The sequence below is a fragment of the Micropterus dolomieu genome, linkage group LG09, assembly GCF_021292245.1.
Source record: "Micropterus dolomieu isolate WLL.071019.BEF.003 ecotype Adirondacks linkage group LG09, ASM2129224v1, whole genome shotgun sequence".
NCBI classification, from domain to species: Eukaryota; Metazoa; Chordata; class Actinopteri; order Centrarchiformes; family Centrarchidae; genus Micropterus; species Micropterus dolomieu.
This window is the reverse complement of record NC_060158.1, coordinates 10,527,944-10,553,543: the sequence shown is the minus strand read 5'-3', so window position 1 is coordinate 10,553,543 and position 25,600 is coordinate 10,527,944. Positions and strand designations below refer to the sequence as shown.

General features: G+C 39.1%; 2 protein-coding genes across 6 annotated transcripts; one reads left to right on the top strand and one right to left on the bottom strand.

Moving 5' to 3' along the window:
• Window positions 1–19,390, bottom strand: skiv2l (SKI2 homolog, superkiller viralicidic activity 2-like). Its single transcript, XM_046058532.1, has 29 exons — window positions 19,187–19,390; window positions 18,688–18,806; window positions 17,830–17,951; window positions 17,280–17,397; window positions 16,809–16,923; window positions 16,634–16,708; window positions 16,479–16,532; window positions 16,223–16,386; window positions 15,304–15,459; window positions 14,586–14,731; window positions 12,194–12,340; window positions 12,012–12,096; window positions 11,802–11,908; window positions 11,528–11,674; window positions 11,319–11,412; window positions 11,019–11,231; window positions 9,453–9,563; window positions 9,184–9,295; window positions 8,917–9,035; window positions 7,561–7,692; window positions 7,080–7,217; window positions 6,894–6,998; window positions 5,472–5,607; window positions 5,159–5,285; window positions 4,198–4,408; window positions 3,172–3,282; window positions 1,875–2,093; window positions 1,120–1,260; window positions 1–494 (listed from the first exon to the last, which is right to left on the bottom strand). The coding sequence occupies exons 1-29, from the start codon at window positions 19,197–19,199 to the stop codon at window positions 294–296; spliced, it is 3,738 nt and encodes a 1,245-aa protein (XP_045914488.1). The 5' UTR covers window positions 19,200–19,390; the 3' UTR covers window positions 1–293.
• On the top strand, window positions 13,074–23,550 carry nelfe (negative elongation factor complex member E). Of its 5 annotated transcripts, none has more exons than XM_046058535.1 (11): window positions 13,074–13,127; window positions 19,792–19,892; window positions 20,071–20,140; window positions 20,584–20,729; window positions 20,851–20,925; window positions 21,327–21,364; window positions 21,468–21,727; window positions 21,923–22,067; window positions 22,218–22,272; window positions 23,031–23,133; window positions 23,235–23,550. In XM_046058535.1, exons 2-11 carry the CDS (start codon window positions 19,818–19,820, stop codon window positions 23,306–23,308), a joined length of 1,041 nt encoding a protein of 346 aa, XP_045914491.1. In that variant the 5' UTR covers window positions 13,074–13,127; window positions 19,792–19,817; the 3' UTR covers window positions 23,309–23,550. The 5 variants fall into 5 exon arrangements, with proteins under 5 accessions (XP_045914491.1, XP_045914489.1, XP_045914493.1 ...); XM_046058533.1 differs by lacking the exon at window positions 13,074–13,127 and adding an exon at window positions 19,367–19,518; XM_046058537.1 differs by lacking the exon at window positions 13,074–13,127 and adding an exon at window positions 19,493–19,518 and having other exon boundaries at window positions 19,807–19,892.
• Window positions 23,551–25,600: the final 2,050 nt, after the last annotated feature.

The window sequence follows — 25,600 nt, the reverse complement described above, 5'->3', positions numbered from 1 at the left end:
TGTTTTTGGAATACAGACTTTATTACTGTACAATAAATTACAATCCATATTTCATGCTCATTCCCACAGTCTGTACTTTGGTCTGTTGGCTAAAACCATTCCCTTTTTCATAGCTGGGAATTTTCTTGTAAACATCAAGGTGTTGTGTAGGCACATACAGCACTTGTTAGCAGAAACAGGTTATCACACAACCTCTTTACCTCCCCCATACATCTCCCTCTTTCTCACACCTTTCACACAAAGAAACACTTGGCTGCAGGCATCTTGGCATCATTCACCCCCCCGCCCGTCTCTCAGTGGGTGTAGAGGGAGGCGGTGAAGACAATGTCCCTGCGGACAGCCAGGGAGGCCCTCTCCATCTTGCTCCCCAGGACGGAGTCTCCCACGATGCGGGCGGCTTGTCGCACCTCCTTCAGCACCTCGTCAAGGCGCTGGATGCAGCGGACCACCGTGCCCTCCTGGACGTCTGTCAGCTGGGCGATCTCTGCAAACGGCTATGATAGGAAAGCAGGAGACCAGAGAAGGTGAGATAGGATGTGGTGAGGTTGAGGAGCACAAGCAGGATAAAGGATGTTAAGTTCAGTAGCATACATCCAGAGGGACATACAAATTGAGTGAATGCGTATAGAAGGTATTTGAAACAACAAAACCAGACAAAAGTAGCCAAAATTCTAGCTTTGAGAGCTCTTAGGATGAATGAGGACTAAATACTCTATCACTAAGTATGGTGGGGAAGATACACTAATCCAGTTGATCCCAACCTGGGGAACCTGGCCAGAGCCCTCTGAGGGACCACAAGATAAACCTGACGGGTCTCCGGATGATTAACAGGAAAGGGAACATGACAAACAATGTTTCTGCTACACAAAACAATGGGCCTTATGCAAGAACAAGTCGCATGGACAGATTCGTTCTTCAGTGGCAGGTACAAGTGATTTAAGAGAATTTAAAAAAGAGCTGAGTCGTTCTCCCCATGACGAGTAAACTAACCTTGATATGGAAAATCAGTTGGATGCCTCCATAACACGCATTTTTTTCTCATCCAGATACAGACAGCATGTTAATACCAGGTGTAAACCGGGTCAAAATCAAGAGCAACAACAAAGAGTTAAACCTCACCATGCCTCTGGCCCAGCAGTACACCACCTCTGTCAAGCCAAACTTGAACTGGCCAACAAACTCCTCAGCTGTCTGTGGTATCCCACAATCCCTCTGCAGCTCTCCGATGCGCTTGGCCACTGACAGCACCCGATCAATACCCTGAAAGAAAAAGAAAAACAGATTCAGAGGGACAGGGGTGTTGGAACAGATGGGATAGAGTAAGTAAACAGACATTTTAGTTCTACAAGTGGCCCTTAAATGCATCACTCTCTCTCCTCTTGGTGTTAACAGGGTGACCTTGTCATTTATGTCCAAGAAATCAGTTTTACAAACCACACCGCGGCATCTGCTCTTCTATTGCAGGCCTAAAGAGCTTAGGTCATCACTAATTCAGGCCCTCATAAAGCACTTTCATGTATCAGGGGCAGTTAACAACACACATGGACACGGCAAAATCATATTTAACAGAGAGTGAATTAATAAGTGAGTGAGTGACTAGGGTGAGTCAGGTGAAGCGCCCTCGTCGTCCTCTCTGCAGGGTGAGGGCTTTATGCATGAAATCTGCACAAGTATAACATAATATAATGTGAGAGCGACTACGTGTGTGTGTGTGTGTGTGTGTGAGAGAGTGTGAGTCACCCTTGGAGGAGGCAATGTCTGTGCAGTGTGTCAGCACACACACTTCACGGCCTCTGTCACTTCAATATCTGTCCTTTTCATTAGATACAAGCAAAAATGAACCTGCTAAAACAAAAATAACACTTCCTCCTTACCTCCTGCAGTGTGTTGGTAATATGCGGCTCCACCTGTGTGTTCTGTGTGAAGACCAGACAGGACAGCAGGGCGGCGCTCTCCTCCGGCGCCAGCGGGCTCAGGACATTCTCGAACAGCAGCTCGGTCAGCAGCAGCTCGTGGCTGCTGATCTGACAGGCTACACGGCCTTTCAACTGCACTGCCCCGCTGCTGTCGATATACTGGAGCGACTGCAGCACCTGAGGGGGGAAATAAACCTCTGAGTTCAGGATCAATCAAGCTGAATTGGGCTGCACTCAATTAAAATACTCCTCTAGCTCCTCGTGGAAAAACAAAAAGTACAAGTTTGTAGGCTAAAGTCAGGCTCATCTTCTTCTGCCACATGTATTTGCTCAAATTCGCTCAGAAAAAACCCCATGAAAATGGTCAAGTGACTAGTCTCAGAGTGAATTCTAATCATTTTAGTGACTTAACTTTTCATCTAGCGCTATCATCAGTCAGTTTTGCCAAATACTTTGGTTTATAATTGAATTACTGCAAAACTAATGACATTCCCATCAGCCTCAATGGTACTTTGGTGTATATTGTGTTACTATTAAGTAAGCAAATGTTGGCATGCTAACATGCTATTCAATGATAGTCAATATGGTAAGCATAACTGCTAAACATCAGCATGTTGAAATATCTAAACATCTGTTTTAGATCCTTGGCTAGTTGAATAATTGATCAACAGAACATTAAATGACAACAATATTTCAAAATTGCCATCAATTAAATTTTAGTCATTTATCAAGCAATGTGAGGATTGGCTGCTTTCATTCATTGTAAATGGAATATCTTTTGATACTGGGACAGTTTTTTGTCTTATTGATTATTATTATATTATATATTATAACATATATATATATATATTATTCTTGAAGGATTCATTAGATACAGTAGAAACAGATGGATTCAAACCGGCGACATTGCTACTAACAGCATCTTATAAAGTTTTGTGATGGGGACTTTACAGTATTAATGAAACACCCTAGCTACAACCTCCTGTGGAGTACCAATACTAGGGTACAGAAGATTTAGGACTTCTACCATTGTAATGTGCATTAAGTGTAAGCTACAGGCCTAAATGCAAATGCAAATGCTTTAAAACATAACTAAAGTGATAAATAACTATTTCAAACATAGGGCTCAGATAAAGACTTCAATTGAAATAAATAAACCCAACTTTGCAGGACTGGAAAATGACCTTATTTGGAAAAATAAAAAAGGCCCTGACAGAAATAGGTCAGGACAGCGAGTGAAACGTCTGATCCAAACCTTGATCCTCTGGTGGTATTCAGGCAGCAGAGACAGAGACTGGTCTGACACCAGGAACAGCAGCCGGTCCAGCTCCTCCTGCACACTCATCCTCTCCTTAACCCGAGCAAACTGAAACACACACACACAGTTACTTAACTTGAGTATACAACAGCAGTACTGCAACACTTGACCTGATATCAGTGCAAAAAAAAAAAAAGCAACACTGCATTGTAACCGAGAGAAAAACCTTCCCTACTGTACTCTCTTTGACAGCACAGGAGTGTCTCTTGGTGCATATATTTTATAAACCCACTGAGTCCAATTACAGTATGCTAACATCTTGCACTGAACAGCATACTGCATTAACCATCGTTTTATTATACCCACAATGCTGCATAAAGACACAAGGAAGCGTGAATCTACCGTGATGAGAGGAGGCAGTGATACTGCAAGTAAGAGCTTGTTATCTTGCAAAGTAATGAGAGCGCTTGCGTGTGCGTGAGATTCCTCAAATGACACGCTGTGCCTGTGAGACAGTGATGAGCCGTAGCTATGGGCCTATATGGGTAATTATAGAAACAGCCGGCTCCGATTCTCGCATCTTATCTCCTCTTATGAGGCTGCCAGGAAGACAGGATACACAACACAAAAGCAGAAATCTTGTGGCGGAGTTTGATGTTATTATTGTGAAACCAGAGTAGAAATGATGAAAGCAGAAATCTTGTGGCGGGGTTTGATGTTATTATTGTGAAACTAGAGTAGAAATGATGAAAGGATGAAAGCACGCTGATGCCGGAATGAAAAGAGAGAAATGAGAGGAGGCATCAAAAGGGGGCCAATTGAAAACTAAGTGTGTTATGTAACGGTATGATGTTAATTAGCTGCATAAATATGCAATTCCTGCACAAAATAATTTGATGTCTTTATTACCAAACATTGAAATAAAACATTTGCCTAAGTAACTCACATAAAGAACTTAAAAAGAGCGCTTTCTTCAAGGACAGGCTCAATGATGAAACACATCAACAAACAACAAACACACACCTGCTCTGCAAAAGTGGGCGAGTGGATGCAGTTGAACTCTCTTAGGCTGTCCTGCAGCACACGGAGCCTCATGGAGTCCTCCACCACAGCCATACTCTTCAACTGGAGGTCGTTCACGGGGTCGAGGCTTGCAATGCCGCCGGGGCTGGCCTCGGCCAATCGCAGGAGCTCTTGGGTCGCCGTGGAGATGGCTTGGCCGGGAGGGTCAAGCCTGAACGAGACAATGACAAAGAGGAGAGCATGAAAGATAACCTTTCTTTTAACTGACAGTGCTAAGTGGTCTCATACAGAGACACAGATAAACAAGTTTGTTGTGTTATATACATAAAGCATGACTGTCACTTAGGAATAAAATAGAAAAGGAAAAAAAACTCCCAATCCTTTGCTGTAAAACTTAATTATATCTAGATAATGGTCCTCACAAGGTACCAGTGTGTGAAATTACTATGTTTGTAGCATTATTTATAGATACTTTGTCGTTCAGAGAAGGTCTTTGTCAGCCAGTCAATCCAAGTAGCTATACAATAAAACCACACAAACTAGATAGATAGATAGATATAATATATTATATATATATTTATAGATATATCAGATATAATATTATATAAGATATTATATTGTAGAGTTATGTTTACATTCAGTGTTATTCATCAAAACAGTGTGCATCCTACAGGTCTAACAAACATGTTGCATGCATTTCTTCACTATTTAAAAATAAAAAATCATATCCTGCATTGTTTACAGCAACTAGCCGCCGTCTTCTTCACTACCTTTGTTGGCACATACTGTGTTTCTTGGCGCTTTACCGCCACTAACTGTTTATTGTTTATTTAGATCCCCATTATCTACTGTAACAACAGTAGCTACTCTTTCATGGGTCCACATAATGTATTTCACTTCAATGTAATACAGAGGCAACCATTAGACTCCCAAATTTTCCTAAATAAGCTCTATCACACACCTGAATCGTGGCTGTTGCCTCTTGTTGTAGTTGTCGATGATCCTCTCTGGAATTACTTTGAGGGTTTTCACTGTGATGGCTGAGATGTCCTGAAGCTTCAGCTTCTGCACCGTGTGGCTGCAAGGGCCTGGCAACAAATAAAAGGAGCAGGCGAAAAATGTTGTTCTGGGAAAACCTCACCAAACTTAATGAAACGTAAATGTGTGTGGGTAGTTTTAGTGAATGTATACAAGGTCTGGGGTAAATATAAAGAGAGAAAACTGAGTTATGTGTGTCTGTATCAGTTTGCTTGTCCACTTGTCCGTCAAACAACCTTCAGGTATGAAGAGGGCTGTGTTGTAGAGGTGAGCAAAAGCATTGCTGTTGTTGCCTTTTCCTTCCCCTTCCTCGTTTCCCTTCTCACACAAGATGAGAGCTGTGAAGGTGCGATTCACAGAGTCATTGGACACCTTTCATGGAGAGAAGACAGGGGTAGGAACCAGGAATCAGGAACAGGCATTTAGTGTTTACATACTGTATATATGATGTTTGGGGCATTGGGTGCTCCGGTTTCTTCCCAGAGTCTGAAGACATCTGGTGATATTGAAACTCTAAACCACCTGCAGGTCTGACTGACTTTGTCTGGTTATGTCAGCCCTGTGATACACCAGTGACCTGTCCAGCTTGAATATCGCCTTTTTCCCCCCACTCAATGCTGTGATAGGCTCCAGACCTGCATGACTGTGCATACTGGGTGTTTAGATTAGATTAGATTAGATTAGATTCAGCTTTTATTGTCATTGCGAAGGTCACTGGTACAAAGCAACGAAATGCAGTTGCAATTTAGTAAAGTTTTTTACAGAATTGTAAATTTTCTTATATTTAGAGAGTTAAATTGTTTTTAATCATCATTTACATTTTCATGCATAAAGTTTCATATTGGTGCTTCTGTATGATTTCCTTTCCTGAACACATATCCCATTGCCTATTTGTTTCTAATCTATTTGCTCTACTTTAATCAAGCGTGGCAGAGGTGCCACCTACATAAAGTAAGCTCCCGTTTACACTGATGAAGGATCTACATTTCTAGCTGTACTGTCTGATTGCTAAGTGATCTCTGGGAAATTAGGCTGAAACAGCAATGACCTTAGAATTTTGCCAAATAAATTAAAATTAAACACACAAATTAAATTCAGATTTTTTAATTTCTTTCATTTTTTTGTGGCTCAACCAGGGCACTTGTACCCCAGGGGGTACAATACATTTGGTATATAACTTATGTTAAAGTCATTAGCATATTTACTGTCATACATTGTCTTTTCGGCATGTGAGCCAACAGCGCACACAGATGGACATAAATGGTAGTCGGAGGACATGATGAAGATCAATATATATTATTTACATACAGTATATTCCCCTCATCACCTCACTTACTTAACTTGTTATATTTTCTAATTGTTTTATTGATTTCCTGATTTTTGTGTTGTTTTGTCTGCAACGTTTTATGCAGCCGTCTTAGCCGGCTCTCCAAACTCAATGGGATTGACCTGGTTAAATAAAGATTTAATTAATTAAAAATAAATAAATTACTAATGGTTAGACACTTTTAATTCTCAACATCAGTACTAGTGTTTACGGCGGTCCTGTCCCACAACATATTTTTACTTTGCAGGATTTTAGAAAGCAGTTTAGACAGATCTGCACATAATAGGATAAAAAAAACACACACATAAACATACAACATAACATCACACACCTGTAGGATAACTCCCAGGGCATTGAGATGCTGTTTGTTGTTAACCAACACAACTCGTCCCACAGACAGAGCTTTCAGCCCGTTGACAGACTCTAGGACAGCACGCTGAAAGAAGAAACAGCAGGGAGGAAACGTAGTATGATTAAAGCTGTATGAATTTGTTGTGTATAAATGTGTGTTTTATACCTGAAGGGCTTCAGTGGTGGTTCGAAGCTCCGTCACTGTGTGGTAGTAAGGCAGCAGGTCAGACAGCTGGCCTTCTGTGTCCAGGGGAGGTAGAGAGGACAACATCTGCTTCAGCTGGCTTATCCTCTTCTCATTAGCCTACAGCAGGAGGAAGAGAGGAAGAGGAGAGGAAATAGAGTGCTTTTATAAACACATTTGCCGGCTGTCACGACTCAAGGAAGATGCAAGAGAGAAGAGCTAGGAGGAAGAGAGATTAGAGAAGAATTCCTTAAAAGCTAAATGAAGCTTGGGGGTGGTGATAGAGCAGCAGATAAGACACATGCCTTTGGTGTGAGAGACCCGGGTTCAAATCCACTGTGAGACACCAATGTGTCCCTGAGCAAGACACTTCACCCCTAGTTGCTCCAGAGGTGTGCGACCTCGCTTTGGATAAAAGCGTCAGCTAAATGTAAATGTACAGAAAATCCTTGGTGCACGTTACCTGAGTGTCCCGGTGGTTTTCCGAAAAGCTCCTCCTCATCATGTCGGTCACACGGAGGGCTTCGACTCGCAGCAGGTTGAGGATCATAGTGTAGGTCAGTCTGAACTGGGACTGGAGCACGGTAGGTTTACCCTGTCATGTTGAAAATGACGACAATAAAAGAACAATCACTGCAAAACTAAGTAGTGAGATTTTCCAATATGTAGCCATTATTCCCTGAAACCATTCATCTGAATCCATTTTGTCTTCTGGCAACACTGCTCACGTTTACCTTCAGAAAGGTTTAGCTTTTTTCCCCATTTTCTTTTCTCTGTATTTCTGTCACTTAAGACAATTTTCATTATCAATTAATCTGATGCAATTTTAATAGTTGAAATGTTAAAGAATAGTGAAAAAGGCCCATCACAACTTCCCATAGTCCAGGGTGATGTCTTCAAATGTTTTGTTTTGTCCAGCCAACAATCAAAAACCCTAAGATATTCCATTTATAAAGACATAAAACAGAAAAAAAATACAAAACTAGAGAGCTCTTAGCAGTTTTTCATTATTTTTCTGTCAAATCAGCCTTTTCAGCTCTAATGGCTGAGCAGCTCCAGTCAAGCAACTAGGAGTTAAAGGCCAGCCTTAGCATAATTCTGTAGGTTTTCTTATTGTCAACAAATCCCAAGAACAAAACAATGCGTCAGTCTTTCTTCTCAATGCTTTCCGTCTTCCCTAACCGTCTGGCTTTCAAACCTATTTGTTCCAACAGAGAACATAAAACTTAATAAATTTTTCTGAAAAGCAGTTACAAATATTTTTTTTACGTAAAAAAAAGGATATAAATTTTTCTGAAACAGCTGTACGCTGTAGTTATTATCAAACGCTAAATAACAGGAATAAATACTGCATTTTTTAGGAACTATTTTCAGCTGCGGAATGAAGGACATCTCGCGCAGAGCAACAATATGTTTTAATAGGTTTTATACAATAGCTGAGCTTTAAATCACTATGAAGGTTGTTAATTTAAACTATCCTTGAAAAATTATGGGAAAGGAAAGAGCGCTTTAAAGAGGTTTATTATAGCAAACAGATACGATAACGTACACATTTATACATTTAGTCAAGAAGATAAAGAGCACTTGGCAATCAAAACGCTCCTCTCCCAACTGGCTCAGAGGGAAAGTGAGTTCAAACAGCCCACTCAACTGTTTATTTAAATGATAAATGAGCAGCTGAGCTGAAACACGGCCCAAATAAACAGGCGGCGGAGCTCTGCTTTAAGACAGGTACCTGCAGAAAGAGATTTAATACCACACCAAATGATATATTCAACTAAAAGCATTGTTCTGAGAGTTGAAACGTGGACGGCCTCACCAGCATCATGACATGCAGATCTGCCATCTCGTGAACTCCAGCTTTACACAGAATGATGACGGTGCCTGTGGCGTCCAGACCTCTCCTGCCCGCTCTGCCCGCCATCTGAATATATTCACCTTTAAAGTACAGTTCAAAATATAAAGGAGATGTCAAAACACTGTCGCTTTCCTCAACTCCAATTTATCATCAGAGATGAAAGAGCATAATAAATGATGGTTCAGATGAAAGAGAGAAAACACAGACAAGAGATGGAGAGCACCAAACCTGGCAGCAGATTTCTAAAGCCGGTCCCGTCGTGTTTCCTGATACTGTCGAACACCACAGTCCTGGCAGGCATGTTCACTCCCATTGCAAATGTCTCGGTGGCAAACAGCACCTGCGAGATGAAGGGAAGATTTTTAACCATTAGCAGTAGCAGATAAATAGGTTTGCTATCCTTTGGCATATATTGTATTTGTAATTGACGCTACCACACTATCTGAAACTACACTTGGAAAAAAAGGTTATTTAATATCTTCTCTCATCTGACTCACCTTTACGAGACCGCGTGAAAAGAGCATCTCAATGACCTCCTTCAGTATCGGCAGGATCCCGCTGTGATGGACTGCTATCCCCCTCTTCAACAGTCCCCTCATGAGCAAGATCTAAACATGGCATTTGTAAGTGTTAGCATCACCTATTGTGGGGTTGGGTGCAGAGCTGCAACGATTAGTACATTTATTGATTACTTGCCAACTATTAAATTAATCGCAAACTATTTTGATAATTGATCTCCCCTTCTCAAGTGTGAATATTTCCTGGTTTCTTTACTCCTCTATGAAAGTAAACTGAATATCTTTGGGTTGTGGAAAAACAAGACATTTGACGATGTCACCTTGGGAAACACATATGAACATTTTTCACTATTTTCTGCCAATTTATAGACCAAACAACTAATTGATTATTTGTGAAAATCGACAGATTATTTGATAATGAAAATAATTGTTAGTTGCAGCCCTAGTTGAGAGTGCTATTTAATTATGACCTGACTTCAAATGGGCAAGCGAAAGGGATTGTATTATTAAAAGCTTATTTTTATGTGCTTGACTTATGAATCATTAATGTGTATCAATAAAGTTTTATTGGTACTTCTGTTATCTGTTTCTTTTACTCATACTTCCTATGTTTTAACATTGATCATTGTTTAAATGATTGCTGGTTTGTACTTTATGAAAAACTTTACTATTACAGTTACTTATTTGGACAATTTAAAATCTGGTGGGAGATATAGACGCTTCCTTGCGTACAGGACGTGACTGCAAAACACAAACCTAAAACTGTCATATTAAAATTCTTTATGCTCTGTTTTCGTGCTACATGCTCCACTGTGTTCTGACATTTGGTGCTGAGCAGGTGGTGAACAGTAGGGTTTTTAGGGCCCTTTAGTTGAAAAAACAGCACTGATGAATGCGAGACTGAACCAAATCAGTAAATTTGTGGGCCAGAAAACCAAAACAATGAGCTGAATGAAACTAAAATGCTCTGTAGAGCAGAGTCGGCTGATAATTCTGTTTGATACTTCAAGCAAACAACTTTCCCATTACACACAGTAATTGAATCCATTGTTAATGTAAAAATTTTGATTAGCGCAGCTGCACTCTGATGAGCAACATTCTTGGTATAAAATATTAATTTTTGACATACACATATAATGTTTTATGCACATGTAAGTAATTAACTGCCATACTGCACATAGTCTTTATTATTATTCTATCTATATATAGCATATTTTGTCAATTTCATATTTTTAAATTTATATAGGTTTAGGTCTGTTGTTACGCACCTAGTCGCAGAAGCAAATCCCTGTATGTGTAAAAAATACTTGGAAAAAGACTTTTAAGTTTTTATTTACATCCAACAACATATTAGTTGCCCAGTGTGGTGTACATACATAGAGAATATTTCGTCTTATTCTTCCCTTGTGATCAATAAATTGTACCTAGGGGAGCTGTCTGCTCCAAAATGACAATTAAGTATTAATATTACAAAGAAATGAACTGTCACTTCAGGATGCCGCCTATAATAAAAGCCTGTGGAGGGCTAAGCCGAGCCATCTTTACCTGAGGCAGCTGTCGGTCTCCTCCTCGGAGGCGACTCAGACTCTTCTGGAAGAAAGAGTGGATCTCGGCCTTCTCTACGGAGGTGGTCAGGTCCATGGAGTCCAGCGAGCGGGCGTTCTCGTCACACCGCGTCCGAGAGAAGGTGAACGCAACCACAGGCGTCTGCTGCCGCTGGGACAGGAAGTGCAAGAGTGTGAGCCACACCGCTCGGTCCTGCATGGGGGGGAAAAAAATGCAGTAGACGGGATGAGAACATGAAGCAAGAGGAAAAATGTAAAAGCATTGATAGAAGGAAATTACCTGACTCGATGAGGTGTGAGAAGTATTTTTCGAACCAAATGATTGGGCATGTTTGCTGGTGCGCTCCTTCTTGGCATCGACAGCTGCATAGTACCTGAAAAACAAACACAACTTCCTTTTTGAGAAACAGCTTTAACATTTTTCTCTGTGACCAAAACCATCTACGGCCATGCCACACAGCTGCAGAGAAGAAAAAAAAAAAGCTATACCCTTTAGTGAGGAAGTTGCCCACAGCATCCACCAGCAGGAACATCTCTTTCTGAGTCTTGGTGCTGTTTCCAGTGTAGAGATAATGCTCCAAAGGCACAGGTCTCTTCATTGTGCTGATCACGTAAATATGCCTCTTCTTTATACGACTAGTAAATGATGGGAGAGGGAGGGAAATAAGTTAATCTTAGAGGCTTATTTTGACAAACGCTTTGTCAAATGCTACCAGAAGAGGCTCTCCGATGTTCTGTGTTGCAGCAGATGAGGTGCACCTACCCGATCCACTCGCTAAACTCCAGAGCATTTGGCACTGTGGCGCTAAGGAGAATGATACTGACGTGATCGGGAAGCATAATCAAAACCTCCTCCCACACAACCCCTCTCTGAGGAAAAACAAAGGGACAGTAGAAGAGGAGAGGAGAACTGTTACTCTTGACTTTCAACAATAAATTAGATCAATGAAATACACAGAAAGCAGTTCCTAACCTCAGCATCGTTGATGTAGTGAACCTCGTCAAAGATTACCCACTCCAAGTCTCTGATGACCTCGGAGCCGTTGTAAAGCATAGACCTGATAAAGAGCAAGAGCAAAAAAGAAATAAATCCAAAAGCTCTTACAATTTTATTTAAAACATGGATTTAATATTCATAACTAACGGCTCGAGAACCTGAGGATCTCTGTAGTCATGATGAGACATGAAGATTCAGGACTGATCTGGACATCACCCGTCAGGAGTCCAACGTCTCCAAAGGTGTTCTTAAAGTCTCTGAACTTCTGATTGGACAGGGCTTTGATAGGAGATGTGTAGATGGTCCTATTAAAACACCAGATTCGTGAGAGAGACAGAGTTAGAATATGATCTGCACATACAGAAGAGGAGGGAAATGTTCATACGGTTAAGATATTTGGGCGTCCTACTTCATGTATACTACATTACTCAATGTTTATGGGTGAAAACTTCAGATATTTATGCAGGAAAAAAGTATAACAACGTGCAGAGTGAGCAGAAGATATGCAACTTGGCATTTTAATCAGAGCTTGACAGAACATGCTGCTGCCAAAGTTTAAAATGTCTTGAGCAGCAGAGCACATCTCCCCAGCAGGTTTGAGGGGATACGCTCCACAATTGACCTCACATATTATCTTTAATTAGTCAGTTTTCATGCTTTTGGACATGATCATGATTACCTGCTCCTCTGTGAGTTATGGAAATTCTCCAAGCTCTATATCTCCTAAGCCCCTTTCAAAACATATTGGATTATGCTAGAAAAATGCATGGTCATCACTGTGACTGACATTTTAGAGATACAAGCTTTCTACTCAACCACAACAATATACCGCTTACACAAATTATAACTGGGATTTTGTGATGCTATAACCACACAAATGTCTACACATAGTGGCTTTAATTTTATTCAATTTGATTAAGAATTGAATCTTCATTTTATTCTGAAACCAAGAGTTGAACATCCTGTTGCCATAGCAACCCCTGCTGGCAGAGTTCCATAGCAGTTTAGCTGACATTTAACTGACACCTGTGACCGAGCAAATACTGACCGACATCTTTGATCTCTCCTTATGCCCTTGTTGTAGCGTTTACTGTAGGTACTCTTTTTATTTTATTTTTTTGCATAAACGTTTTGTAAATGCTGATTTGTGATTTGTTAGTTTAGTTTTCCTCAGTTTAGTGTGCTAACTAAGCTAAACATTATACTAGCTGTCTGAGGCTAACGAGTTGCTAATAAGTAACTGTTAAATTACAACTGGGCTAACTGTTCACTTTTCACTAGATTAATTAGCTACAGGGCTCTCATGTTTTATCAAAAGTTTGGAGCAAGATCACATCTGTTAGAGGAGGAGCCATTCAAATATTTCCAGCAGGAGCCCTGCCGGCCCCACTCAATTCTCTGAAGTTTTTGCTAGCAGTTAAATTTGACCTATTGTTCATAATTGACCAGCACAAATAGAAATTATAACTGGCTACACATTTCAGCTTATGATTGGTATTTTGTGTTTCAAATGTCTGTTGCACATTTTAATGCCTTTATGACAGGGGGCCCCTCCCCCTGTCATAAAGGCATTAAAATCATTTAAGCTAATCATTTAAGCTCCCACTTAAAGCACTTAAACAACTACAGTAATGCATGAGGAATAATATTCTAAAGGGACATGGGGGACATTTTTCTTTCTGCTTTGAATAGGCTACTACATTTTCCTGCTTATAGCCTACTGACATACTTTTACTTAACATTTTCAGTGCACTACTTTTACTTGTAGTATTTTTACAGTGAGGTATTAGTACTTTTACTTGAAAAAAGGATCTGAATAGGCCTACTTTGTTCAACACTGGCTAAGCCAAAGCTTCTGGTTGCAAAGAGGTTGGAGAGTTTTTGACTGCATGAGTAATAATTTAGCACGAATTTGGCTGTACTCCCAAACATCAGTGGCTTTCACTATATTTGATCACAGGCAAGAGATTTCCTCCAGGAATCATAAAATCAAAATGCTAAAAAAAAAACATGCATTCATCAAGCTTGCTCTTCCAACTTCCACTCAGTGTGCGCGCGCATGCGTGTTGCCTAGTAACGAACTTGCATGCAGCTGGATGATGACAATCATCCATTAATTGTATTTAGCAGGACATTTTCGTGGGAGTTATCACTTACTTCTCAATGTGAGAAATACAAGGTGTGGCATGTGAGCGTGTGAACTGGTTGAAATGCGTGTCTCATGGAGAATGCGTGAGGCTTGAGAGTCCTGGCTACTGTATTGTACATACTTCCTTCCTGGCATGAAGGACAATGTAGTTAATTTGACTTCTAATCTATACTTTTGTGAATCCCATTTTCTTGTTACTTTACTAGTTAATTTCTTACAATACATTTGGTCTTGTTCTTATGTTCAATTCTCATCGACATTGTGTTTTATGCAATACAGTTTTCAGTTTCACAATTCCAGTAACAACGTCAAAGACAAACGGTCTTCAGCTTTGACTAGAAGGGAGCTCACTGCATAGCTGTATGCCTGAATAAATGAGACTTGCACCAGCAAATACACACCTTGTCATGTGTTTCTGTGACAGAGCGATGGCGTATTCGGCCACCACTGTTTTGCCAGCTGATGTGTGCGCGGCTACAAATACAGAGTCGTGAGCCTCCAGCCGCAACACAGCCTGTTTCTGGAAAACATCCAGTTCAAACGGCCACTGGAGAAGAGGAAGGCAGAGAAACAGATCAGTTATCACAGAATGCTCAGCCACTACGCAAAGTGATTTTCATGTGATCATTCATCACATATACAAAGAAACACAGAGACAATAAATAAATAGGGAGGGAAGTGTAACATTTTGGAGACTGCATATAAACAAACAGGGTTATTCCTGGCTCAGAATGGACCTTTGGGGGGTGACTTTGCACGACAGTAACCATGTTCGGTACGCGTTCAGTAAAGGTACTGACTTACCTTACGACCGAAATATATGCATTTTCTTGTTATTTCTGACCATTTGATAAACAAAATATATTCACAACATGGAAGAGTACAGGTATAAATTAGTGTATTAATAAATATTATAACATTGTATTAACATTACAACAATAGCATAATGTTAGTATAATATATTTACAGGTTACATTTGATTTGGATGATCTGCTTAGATAGTTTATTATTTGAGATTCAGCTGTTTTACAAATAAAACCATTTTATGATATTAGCCTACACCACTGTAGTTAAGGTTTGATTAGTGCTAATGTTTGTGATGATTAATAGAATAACCACCTTGAAAGCTGGGTTGGGGATGCGTTTATAGAAATCATCGCAGGGTGCAGTTATGTTGACAGGGATGGCCCATTTTTTATTTTCCTCTGGGTTCTCATTTGGCTTTGATTTCTCATCTCTTCCTTTCTCTGGGGGAGCCGAAGATGACACAGCATCCTGAAGACAGAGGAGGAGAAGCAGATTTCAGTACAGTTGAAGTTTAGCCAGAGGCAACAGCAAAGCTGGATGTTTAGGTTTTTTCTATTACAGTATTGTTGTAGTTTGGGAAAGACACATTCTACCCATACGGCATCATTTTACTTCATGTAGAATATCTGCAGTGATTGAAAAAAGTTGGCAAAAAAGGTTGACTCTCATGAATCACGTCACACACCTAATTTGGCATAACTTTTTGTTTTTTTTGCATTTGTAAATCTTATCTTATCCCAGCAATAAACATTGTACATATTCTGAAAAAACTGTTAATTTTAAAACAAAATGCTATTTTAAGACAGTGCTCTTATATACGCTTAAGCTCTGGGCTACAAATATGTGTAAATTGCAAACATGTTTACATTTTGATTAATATACACAGTTTCTAGGCGGTACTCTATATTTGCATGTTGAAGACATACAGTGTTTCATCTTAAATGTATTTGTGGACTGTATTTTCATCTTTCTTTTTCTAATGTTAGCTTTGCAATGTGATCATGCAGTTAGTTTGAGACAACACGCAATTAATTAACACAAAAGTCAAAACTCAACCACCAGCAATCCTCCCAGCATCCAGATCTATTTTCAAAACTGCTCAATTTAACACAAAAGAACACAGTGATATATATTTAATATCTGAAAGAATAAATAAAAAACTGACTTGGTTCTCATTTTAGAGGACAAAATGCATTTTTACCTCTAGTAGTAAACAATCAAACTGCAGTACCTTGATGCCCAGGTCTTCAAGGCTGTTTGTTCTGGGTAGTTTGGGAGCTTCTTCACTTCCTTTGCCTTCTACTTTCTCCTCTTCCTCAAGTTGCAAATCAGCGATGTCATCCAATGTTGACAGGAGGGACATGAGGTTGACCTCTGCCTTTGCTATCTTGGCATCTTCGGAAGACAAAAATAAATGAATGAATGAAAATATAAATATATTTCAAACCCCTGTAGGAGTTTTTGCAGAGGAGTGTATGTTATCTAACCTTTGTCAGTGAAGTCCATCCCAGCTTTAAGTCCAGGTGGGACTTTGAGTAAATCTATAGGGGGGGAAATTACAAATTCAACCATAAAGATACGAAACGACAACAGAAGTCTCCCTATTGTTTCACAACAATGCATGTTGAAATTTAAAAATCACCATTCTCAAAGTCTATGTCCTCCTCCAGCTGAGATTTCTTCTGGATTTGGTCCAGACTAAGCTCCTCCATTCCTCCTATGTACAAATATATTTGAAAATAATCAGGACAAAGCGAAAATACCTCACTTGCAAACTAATTACTGTATTGAAAAAGCTTTGAATTAATCTATTTCACCGGGGAGGAAGGGGTAGTTGGTGTTACTTCCTCGAAGGCTCTCTGAAGGTGGCCCGGGTTGGCGTTGAAATGAAAGGGAGTTCTTTGCTGACAGGCCCGTGTTCTCCAGTAACACCTAAAGGGGAAAAAAAGTAGCTGAAAAACTTTGCTTAAAGTAACCCAATTGATGCTTTATACGGTAATTAAACTGACATGGGTGGATTCTTAAATATGCAATAGAGACATCTTAACAACTTTAACATAGACATTAAGGCTGCAACTAACGATTATTGTCATTATCGATTAAACTGCTGATTAGTTTCTTGATTCATTCAATTAGTTGTATGGTCTATAAAATATATAATAGGAAAATAGCCCATCACAATTCTCTAAAGGGAACCTTTACATATTGAAATTCCTTTTTTGATATGACAGACAGTCCTAAACCTAAAGATGTTAAATAAAAAATTAAATGATAACTTGATTATCTACCTCTGTGAAGTCCAGCAGCATCCCTGTGGTTGGATCTCTTACAACAGAGAGACCAGAGTGAAGTGGAGACGGAGTGCAGTTGAGTAGAGAGTCGACATTAACCTCTCTCTTAGTCACCCTGGTGAAGACCACGACACAACAGTTACATCGTCTTCAGATACATGTGGTAATTTAAAAAAATCTCTGTAATGACAGACTTCACTTAATCTGTTCAGGATTAGTTATAATAGTTTTAACACCAGATTCTGTTTCTTATTTCTTTAGTTTGTCTTGCATCTAATTACTTCCACTTACTGTTTAATAAATCTTCAAATACAGGAGCAAACCAATTTTTTTAATGGTTTTATCAAATGGGTACAAAAATCAGTTACTGTAAACTTTAAATTACAGCATGCACATTACATTGTCTACAATACCAAGTAACAGCAACCTGTATATACTCTTAAAACACATTTTGGTGTATATTCTCATATTAATTATTCTCGTATTAATTATTGACACAGTCAAAGTGTTAACAAGTACTAATAAAACTGTTTACTGGAATACATACTTGAGAAACTTCTGGAAGGCAAAGTCTGTGTCGTGTATAGGAAGCCAGGCAGGGTCCCATAAAAACTGTTTCTTTACTTCTGTCTCCAGGCTGAGGCTGGTGGGAGGAAGCCCATGGGGGAGCTGTGGAGGGAAAGATAAGATCAGATTCCTTTACAACACATTAATTGCCGACATTTTTCCAATAATCACTGTCAAATATCTACTATAATAGTAATGTACTATATCCATCTACCTATCTGCATAATGCCAAAAAATAATACAATACAAATGAAATTAAGACATTTGTTTATAAAACACACATTTGTGAATAGGTGTAACTGATAGACACAAATTAGAAGTATGAAATCTCAGCAGTGGTGGAAATAGCATTCAGATGCTTTACTTATTGTAAGTCGCTTTGGACAAAAGCGTCCGCTAAATGCCCTAATTGCAGATGTAAAAGTAGCAACAAAAAAAAGTAAAAATACACCATAAAGAGTACAGGTCCAGCAATACCATACAGAAGCATATCAGCAAAATATATTTAAGGAATCAAAAGTAAAAGTCCTAATGTGCAGAAATACCTCTGTGAATGTTGTATTATATTACTGGATACTTAATACATATACACATTTATGTGTAAGCAGCATTTTCATTGTTGTTGCATGATGCAGCAGTTTTAGCTACTTTGCACAGTGTTAGAGTTGAATCTATAATAATACATCATATTTTATGAGCTAATTATATGTCTTTGGACTATTAAATTCAGCTGTAAAATGTAGTAATAAGTACAATATTTCCCTTGAACTGTAGTGGAGTATAGTAAGTGCATAAAGTATCTGAATACATGTACAAAGTCATCCTGCAACATGCTGACCGTGCTCTGTGGAGGCAAAGGCTGGCCAGGCATTGGGTGTGTGATTAGTTCAAACCTGCCAGAGCATCCCATCTCCAGCAGGGACAGCGGCAGGTCCATGGGGCCCATAGGGGGCATATCTGCAGAGAGGAGGGAGGAACAACACAGAGCATGAATGGACTAAAGAAACACAATGAGACTAGTCCCCATCAGTTGAGGGTGCAACGAGGAAGATACGCCCTGTTAACGCTAATGCTAACTTAACTCTTTAACTGTCTGTGTGTGTTCAAGAAAGACTGAAGACAATATTACTGTGATTGGCTATTTAGCTAATTATTAAATATATATAGCCGTGAAGCTGCTGAATGGAGCACTGATTGACAGTAAGCTATTGGCTACATCATCACACAAGCTATACGAGTGAGGCACGTTAGCAAGATGAAACGCGTTTTAATTATACATAACGTTATAGATAGATATATATCTCCGCTGGCTATACATTTGATAAGCCACAACATACCTATTTTGTCCATGTCCCCACTTGCAAGCGAAAAGTTGCCACCAACTAGTTCCAACTGTCGCCTCGGAAGTTGCCAAAATTGACAAGCGGAAGTAACGTTATCTACTAACTAAGCTAGTAGCTACAATAGAAAAATAAAAACTGAACTGCAAACGGTCCGCAACATACAATTAATCCTTATATTCAAGAAGGATGAAGTTTTGTGCGCTTTGCTAAATGTTTACATTTTTGTTGCAAAAAAAAAAAAAGAAGCACCACGTGACGAAACCACACGTCACATTTACGCGTCGGTGTGTTTTTTTGAGAGCTGTGTCCACCACCGTTTGAATTTGGTAAATGAATTAAAACGATAAACGCAAATAGACATTACTGTAATGTACTTTTAAGAGGCCACACATGTTTTATTGTTCTGGCATGCTGTTAGATTGTTTTTTGTGTTGCCTAAATTAGCTACATTTGTATTATATCGGAAGGAAGTCGTGTTTTGGTTTCTGGATTTATTGTTAAGTTACCCAGGCTAGCGGCGGTGAGGAAACACGCCAATTCGTTAATGCATATGTTTGTTTGTGTTATAAACTTGTATTTGTTTCCAACTGTTAATGCAGTGGTCTGCATTGTAGCTGGTGCCGTCATGGTGGTGTTTCCAAGTTCCCTGACGGAGGAAGAGGAGGCCCTGCAAAAGAAATATGCGAAACTTAAGAAAAAGGTAAGGAAGCTGTCACATCCTCTAACAACATGGCAGTGTATAAAATATAAGACTTATAAACACGTTAATGTGTAACAATATCACATTGTTTTAATGGCAAGTGATGAATTTATTCCCTAAGTTATGGAGCGTGTAACTCAGAGTGACACAATGAAAGTTTTTTTCACTATCTTTTCAGAAAAAGGCGCTGCTTGCCTTGAAGAAGCAGAGTTCAACCAACCAGACAAACCAGAGTGGTTTGAAACGGAGTAAGTGCATTTAACGCCATTTGATTTATTTGTGTACTGCAGCGTTTGTCTTTACTCTAACTAAAATACATCTCGTGTTTACTTGCAGCATCCCAAGTATGTATAATTTAATCAATTCACTTTAATTCATACAGTAACACATAGTCTCAACTATGTGTCTATGTTCAGATGAATTTAAAAAGCAAATACAACACAGTGACAGGAGAAAACACAGTCATGAAGGGAAACATAAATATTCTGACAATAAATACTCACAAATAACTGGACAAAATAAAAAACAAATGTGACTTTTCTGCGTATTTGTGTCCTATTTGGGCTTCTAGAGGCCCTAATTTTATTTCTGCAAAAGCAGCATGTATTTTGTTAATTGCTCATCAAACTACCTTAATGTATGTAAAACACTGGGTATACTTTTACTCATCTTACAATTTCCTTCACAACAGCTTTGTCGGACCAGCCTGTTGTTGACACTGCAACAGCAACAGAGCAAGCAAAGATGTTGATCAAGTCAGGTGCCATCAGTGCCATCAAATCGGAGAACAAGAACTCTGGCTTTAAACGCTCTCGAATGCTGGAAATCAAACTCAAGGTGAGCTATCATTAGTTAGATAGGGTTGTTTTGGCTGATGTTAAGCTGTGTTGTTGCTGCTTTTTTTTGTTTATTTATTATTTTATTAAATTTTTTATTGTTGCTCTTTTATCTGCTGCAGGACCCTGAGAAAGGCCCAGTTCCTGCTTTCTTACCTTTCCAAAGGAGTTTCTCTACAGAGGAAGAACAACCTGAGGTATAGTAGATTTTAAACATGCAAACATGACTGCTTTGTTGCAGTTGGCACCTCCAATGTTATGTTTCTAGGATTTTTTCTTTTCTTGTGTAGCATCGATTTCCCAGATTTTTAATTACTGGAAAAAAATGTTGCGGCTGATTGCAATTGTGCTGTGACACAATCAAGCAAGTGTTTTCCATTTAGAGTTTAATACCTTATTTAGAATTTCTGTTAAAGTGGTAGTGTTAAAAAAGACCCATATGCCATATTATGCAGATTTTCAGATCAAGACACCGTTTCACAAATTTAAATATCCAAAAATGACCATAGAGGTTGAGGAAAAAGCTGTAGTGCTCTGTGTTGCACAGAAAACCAAACGTTTGGCTTTATCTGATGTTCTCATATTTGTGTTTTTCTAGTCTGGGAAGAGATCCCACAGGAAATCTCTTTATGAGAGGTAATGTCAAAAATCATGATATATATAAGCAAAACAACCTGTTTTATACACTGACAGTGAGTATACGTGGGTGTAACATAATTTTTCCCGTGTGTCCCTGCAGCTTCGTCACTTCAAGCAACCGTTACCGGGATGAGGATGACGGAGGCGGCATGTCATCAACCCGTGAAATGGACAGAGAGCGAGACCGCGACCGAGAGCCAGATAGAGAGCGGGACAGAGAAAAAGACCGGGACCGGGAAAGGGATAGAGACAGAGGCAGAGACAGAGACCGGGAACGAGACAGAGAAAGAGATCGAAGCAGAGACAGGGATCGAGAGCGCGACAGAGAACGTGACAGAGAAAGAGATGGACCGTTCAGACGTGAGTAACCAATTTCTGTGGTTATACAAGGAGATTATATAATTATACAAAGAAAGGTCCATCACAAGGAAGGCAGAGATGCATATATCTCTAGGAATAGTACCATCAGTTGACAACAATGCAGTGCAGAGTGGTTGTCAAATGGCATGCTGCGACACGCACATGATTTTTCTCTCCGTATGTTTTCATTCTCAGGGTCAGATTCATACCCAGAGCGGAGAGGGGTGCGAAAGGGGAATACGGTGTATGTTTATGGCTCTGGGCTCGCAGAGGACAGCCTGCGCACTGCTTTTTCTCAACATGGAAACATCATCGACCTCTCCATGGATAACCCACGCAAGTATGGAACAACTGAACAACTACAAGTACACATAATGGTCATCACTGCCTACTGTTATGAATGTGTTGCTGTCTTATGACACATGCTACACTGTCTTCTGCTGCTTCTGTTTTATTCTAACATGGTGGTGATTTGCGTTTCTCTTTGTAGTTGCGCATTTATCACATTTGAAAAGATGGAGTCTGCAGACCAGGCTGTAGCTGAGGTTGGTAATACTCTATGTAATTTTAAATAAATGATCTTCTTCCTCTGTTAAAAATACTGCAAAAAAACAGGATTCAGTAAGCACATTTCAAATAGAATGTACATGTAATTTAGAGTGAAGCAGCCAGTCAGCTGACCATGAAAACAGTAAGTAGAAATGAATGAAAAGTGTGTACAGCATGCAGTGTAGTACAATGTAAGTGTGGGTTTTAGAGTAAATAAATTTTATGTATATTGTAATAAATGTAAGAAAATGTACTGAAGTAGTATAGTAGTTGTGTTCTGTCAGGGAAGGCTACATCTCTATTTGTCCATCCCAATCTAAGTAAATTTGTAAATGCCGCCAATCATATTCAAAATACCAAATAATAAATCAATCAAAACTGAGTGATCGTTGCAACTCTAGCTGGTATTGTGTTGTCCAGTTTTCCAAAACAAACAAAATCGTGTGTGTCCCTTGTAGGTGGTTAAACAGTTAAATGTTTAAAATGTAAAATAAGGTTTGTGACATGTGAGATAATTTACTTAAATTAAAGTAAATTGAGAATTTTATAATATTATATTCCCATGGTCAAGAAGTAACCATTTGTGCTTGAGTACATTTTTCTTTAACTTGTAGTCTTAATAAATTAATGAAATCTAGTCATTCTTTCTAGAAGACACCCTGAAGGCGTTGCCCTGCTCATGTAGACTCTGTATATAAAGCGGACTACCACAACGTCCAAACTCACCCTGCTGTTTTTTTTTTTTTTCTCACAGTTGAATGGAAGCACGGTTGGAGACATTCACATCAAAGTCAGCATCGCCAGGAAGCAGCCCATGCTGGATGCTGCCACTGGCAAATCTGTGTGGGCTTCACTGGGTAAAGACGGCACTCTTATTGTTTGTTTAGACAATGAGCAGACTCTCCGTGTGTCTGCACAGCATGGATTAACCTTCAACAATGTCTCTCTTCTTTCACAGCTGTGCAGAACAGCACCAAAGGCTCCTACAGGGACAAGAGGAACCAAGTCGTGTACAGTGAAGATTTCCTGTGATGAAAACAATTATTATGGTTTTTATTTTGGCATGTAGCTTTTCCTGTTTTTGTATTAATGACCTGTTAGACAGCTGCTTAAAGTGTCTGTCCTGCGGGATAAAGACAAAATTATCTGTTGTCTTTTGGATCAGATCGCTTACATTCACATGGTTGACATGTGATGCTGTGTGTGGCAGTTTTGTTCATGAAACTAGAGATACGGTTTTGTGGAGGTCAATAAATAGTATTCACACATTGTTACCTTGAGTGAGAGTTTCATGAGCCTTGCATCAATACGACATAGTCAAACTGGGTCAGTGTCAAACATGTAAAAGTACATGGGTATAAAAACCTCAATAATCCAGATAGATTAAAGGCATCATAGTTATACATTGGGTGGAAGTATTCCTTGTAAACTTTATCTACAGATGAAGTGCTTTTATTAATGCATAACAAAAAATCAGATACATATCCATCCCTTTTGTAATATCAATTGCTTGTAACCTCAAAAGATGCAAAAAACTATTTCTCCCTGCAAGCTGCACTCTAAGCTTCCAGTGAACTTCTGTAGTAACACAAAATACCTTTCAACCACTTGGTGTTTTTTTTTTTTTTTAAGGTACATTGAAGTGTCAGTTATAGCCTTTATTTATACACACTGCCTGGTGGCAATCCACAATCAGTGACCTCAATTTACAACTCAAAAACAACTTCATCACAAGAGACCTAATAAGCATTCCTCTTAGAGTATGTGCCAAACATCTTTGAACAACCTAACTTAAAAAATAATATTTAAAAGTAGGCAATACAAGGAATGGACAAATGAGCCTGTATTAATTTTAAATTATAATAAATATATAATTAATATAGTTATGGGTCATGGCTGAATAACTGAATAAACACACAAGATAAAATACAAACATTAAAGGAGAGTCAATAAGTCTACATATATTTAAAAACAAATAAGTAGACTTAAGTGCAAATCATGTGTAAATATGATTTTAGTCTAAAACTTTAGGATCCGAACTGTGACTACAGTAATATTAAAAGCAAAAATACCTCATATGAGTGCGACCTTTGGCTGCTTTCACCCAAAAAGGGGCAGGGCATGACACAGGTACCAAGTACCTGGATATGCTGCTCTCATCTATTAGAAACGGTTGTGATTGGCTCGATATCTGTCTGAGCGGGAGGGGGACCAGAGGCATCTGCCAGAGCAAATAAATAAAATAAAACATGAGCTTGCAGATTCCCAGGTCTAGTGGAGGCAGAGTGTTAAGAGAATAGCAGATCGGTGTTCCCGCTACACTGACAGATTTTCACATCTCATCAACATGATTCAACACCTGCGGGAGATTCACTGCCTTAAGCAATCAGGAAATTGTGAATACTCTTTACTCTTGCTCTGTTTCCTGTTGTTGAATGTCATAGAGGCATAGTTAAAGGTGCAACTGTAGTCATATTTGCATTATAACCAGTGATATTTGCATTATATAGGCTAAGATAGGGATTACACATCAAGTCAGGTAAAACCAATACAAATAAACCTTTTCTTTAACTGTGAACGATATGGGACCAATTGTTTTATGAATACATTTTACCATGGAGGATTTTAAGTGTTATTGCCCCTGCATCTTTTGCTACTTGTTTACAGGTGTATGTGCTTTCTGACCACTTCTAAGATGTCCAAACGGACCAAAAGAAGCTCTTTTCAACACCAAAAGCCTTATATTTGATTACCAATGTTTAACAAAAAAACAATCTTTCCAGATGACTGTTTTTAAAGTATACTTGCATTTCATTTTGCACTACCAGGTTTTAATTTTACTACCACTGCACAGCATTACACATGTACAGTAGGTACAGTAAATATGTTATTATATTATTTTAAATTAATACCCCACTGGGATTATGTATCTATCTGATATAAATGATTAATATGCAAGAGATTATTGTTATAGTTGTTACATTTGACAGACATACTAAGGCTACACAAAAGTAATGTTTAGCATTAAATGACAAAAACAATATGAGGTATCCTCCACTGGATCTCAGGCGCACATGAAATGTTACGTGATGTTTTATCGTGACATGTGCCTCACATTTTAATCTTAGGTTCCTACTCAAACCTCCTGTTTCCATTTCCTGTACTCTTCCTGTCTTTGTAATTGTAATCCATCTACTCATCATGTTAACAGCCCTAACAAGTGCAGCAAAACTAACAGAGCTAGAAAGATGTCACTGGGAGACACTTTCAAGACAATAGGTCTAATTAGACAACATAATTAAAAATGCCTGTGTGTGTGTACTA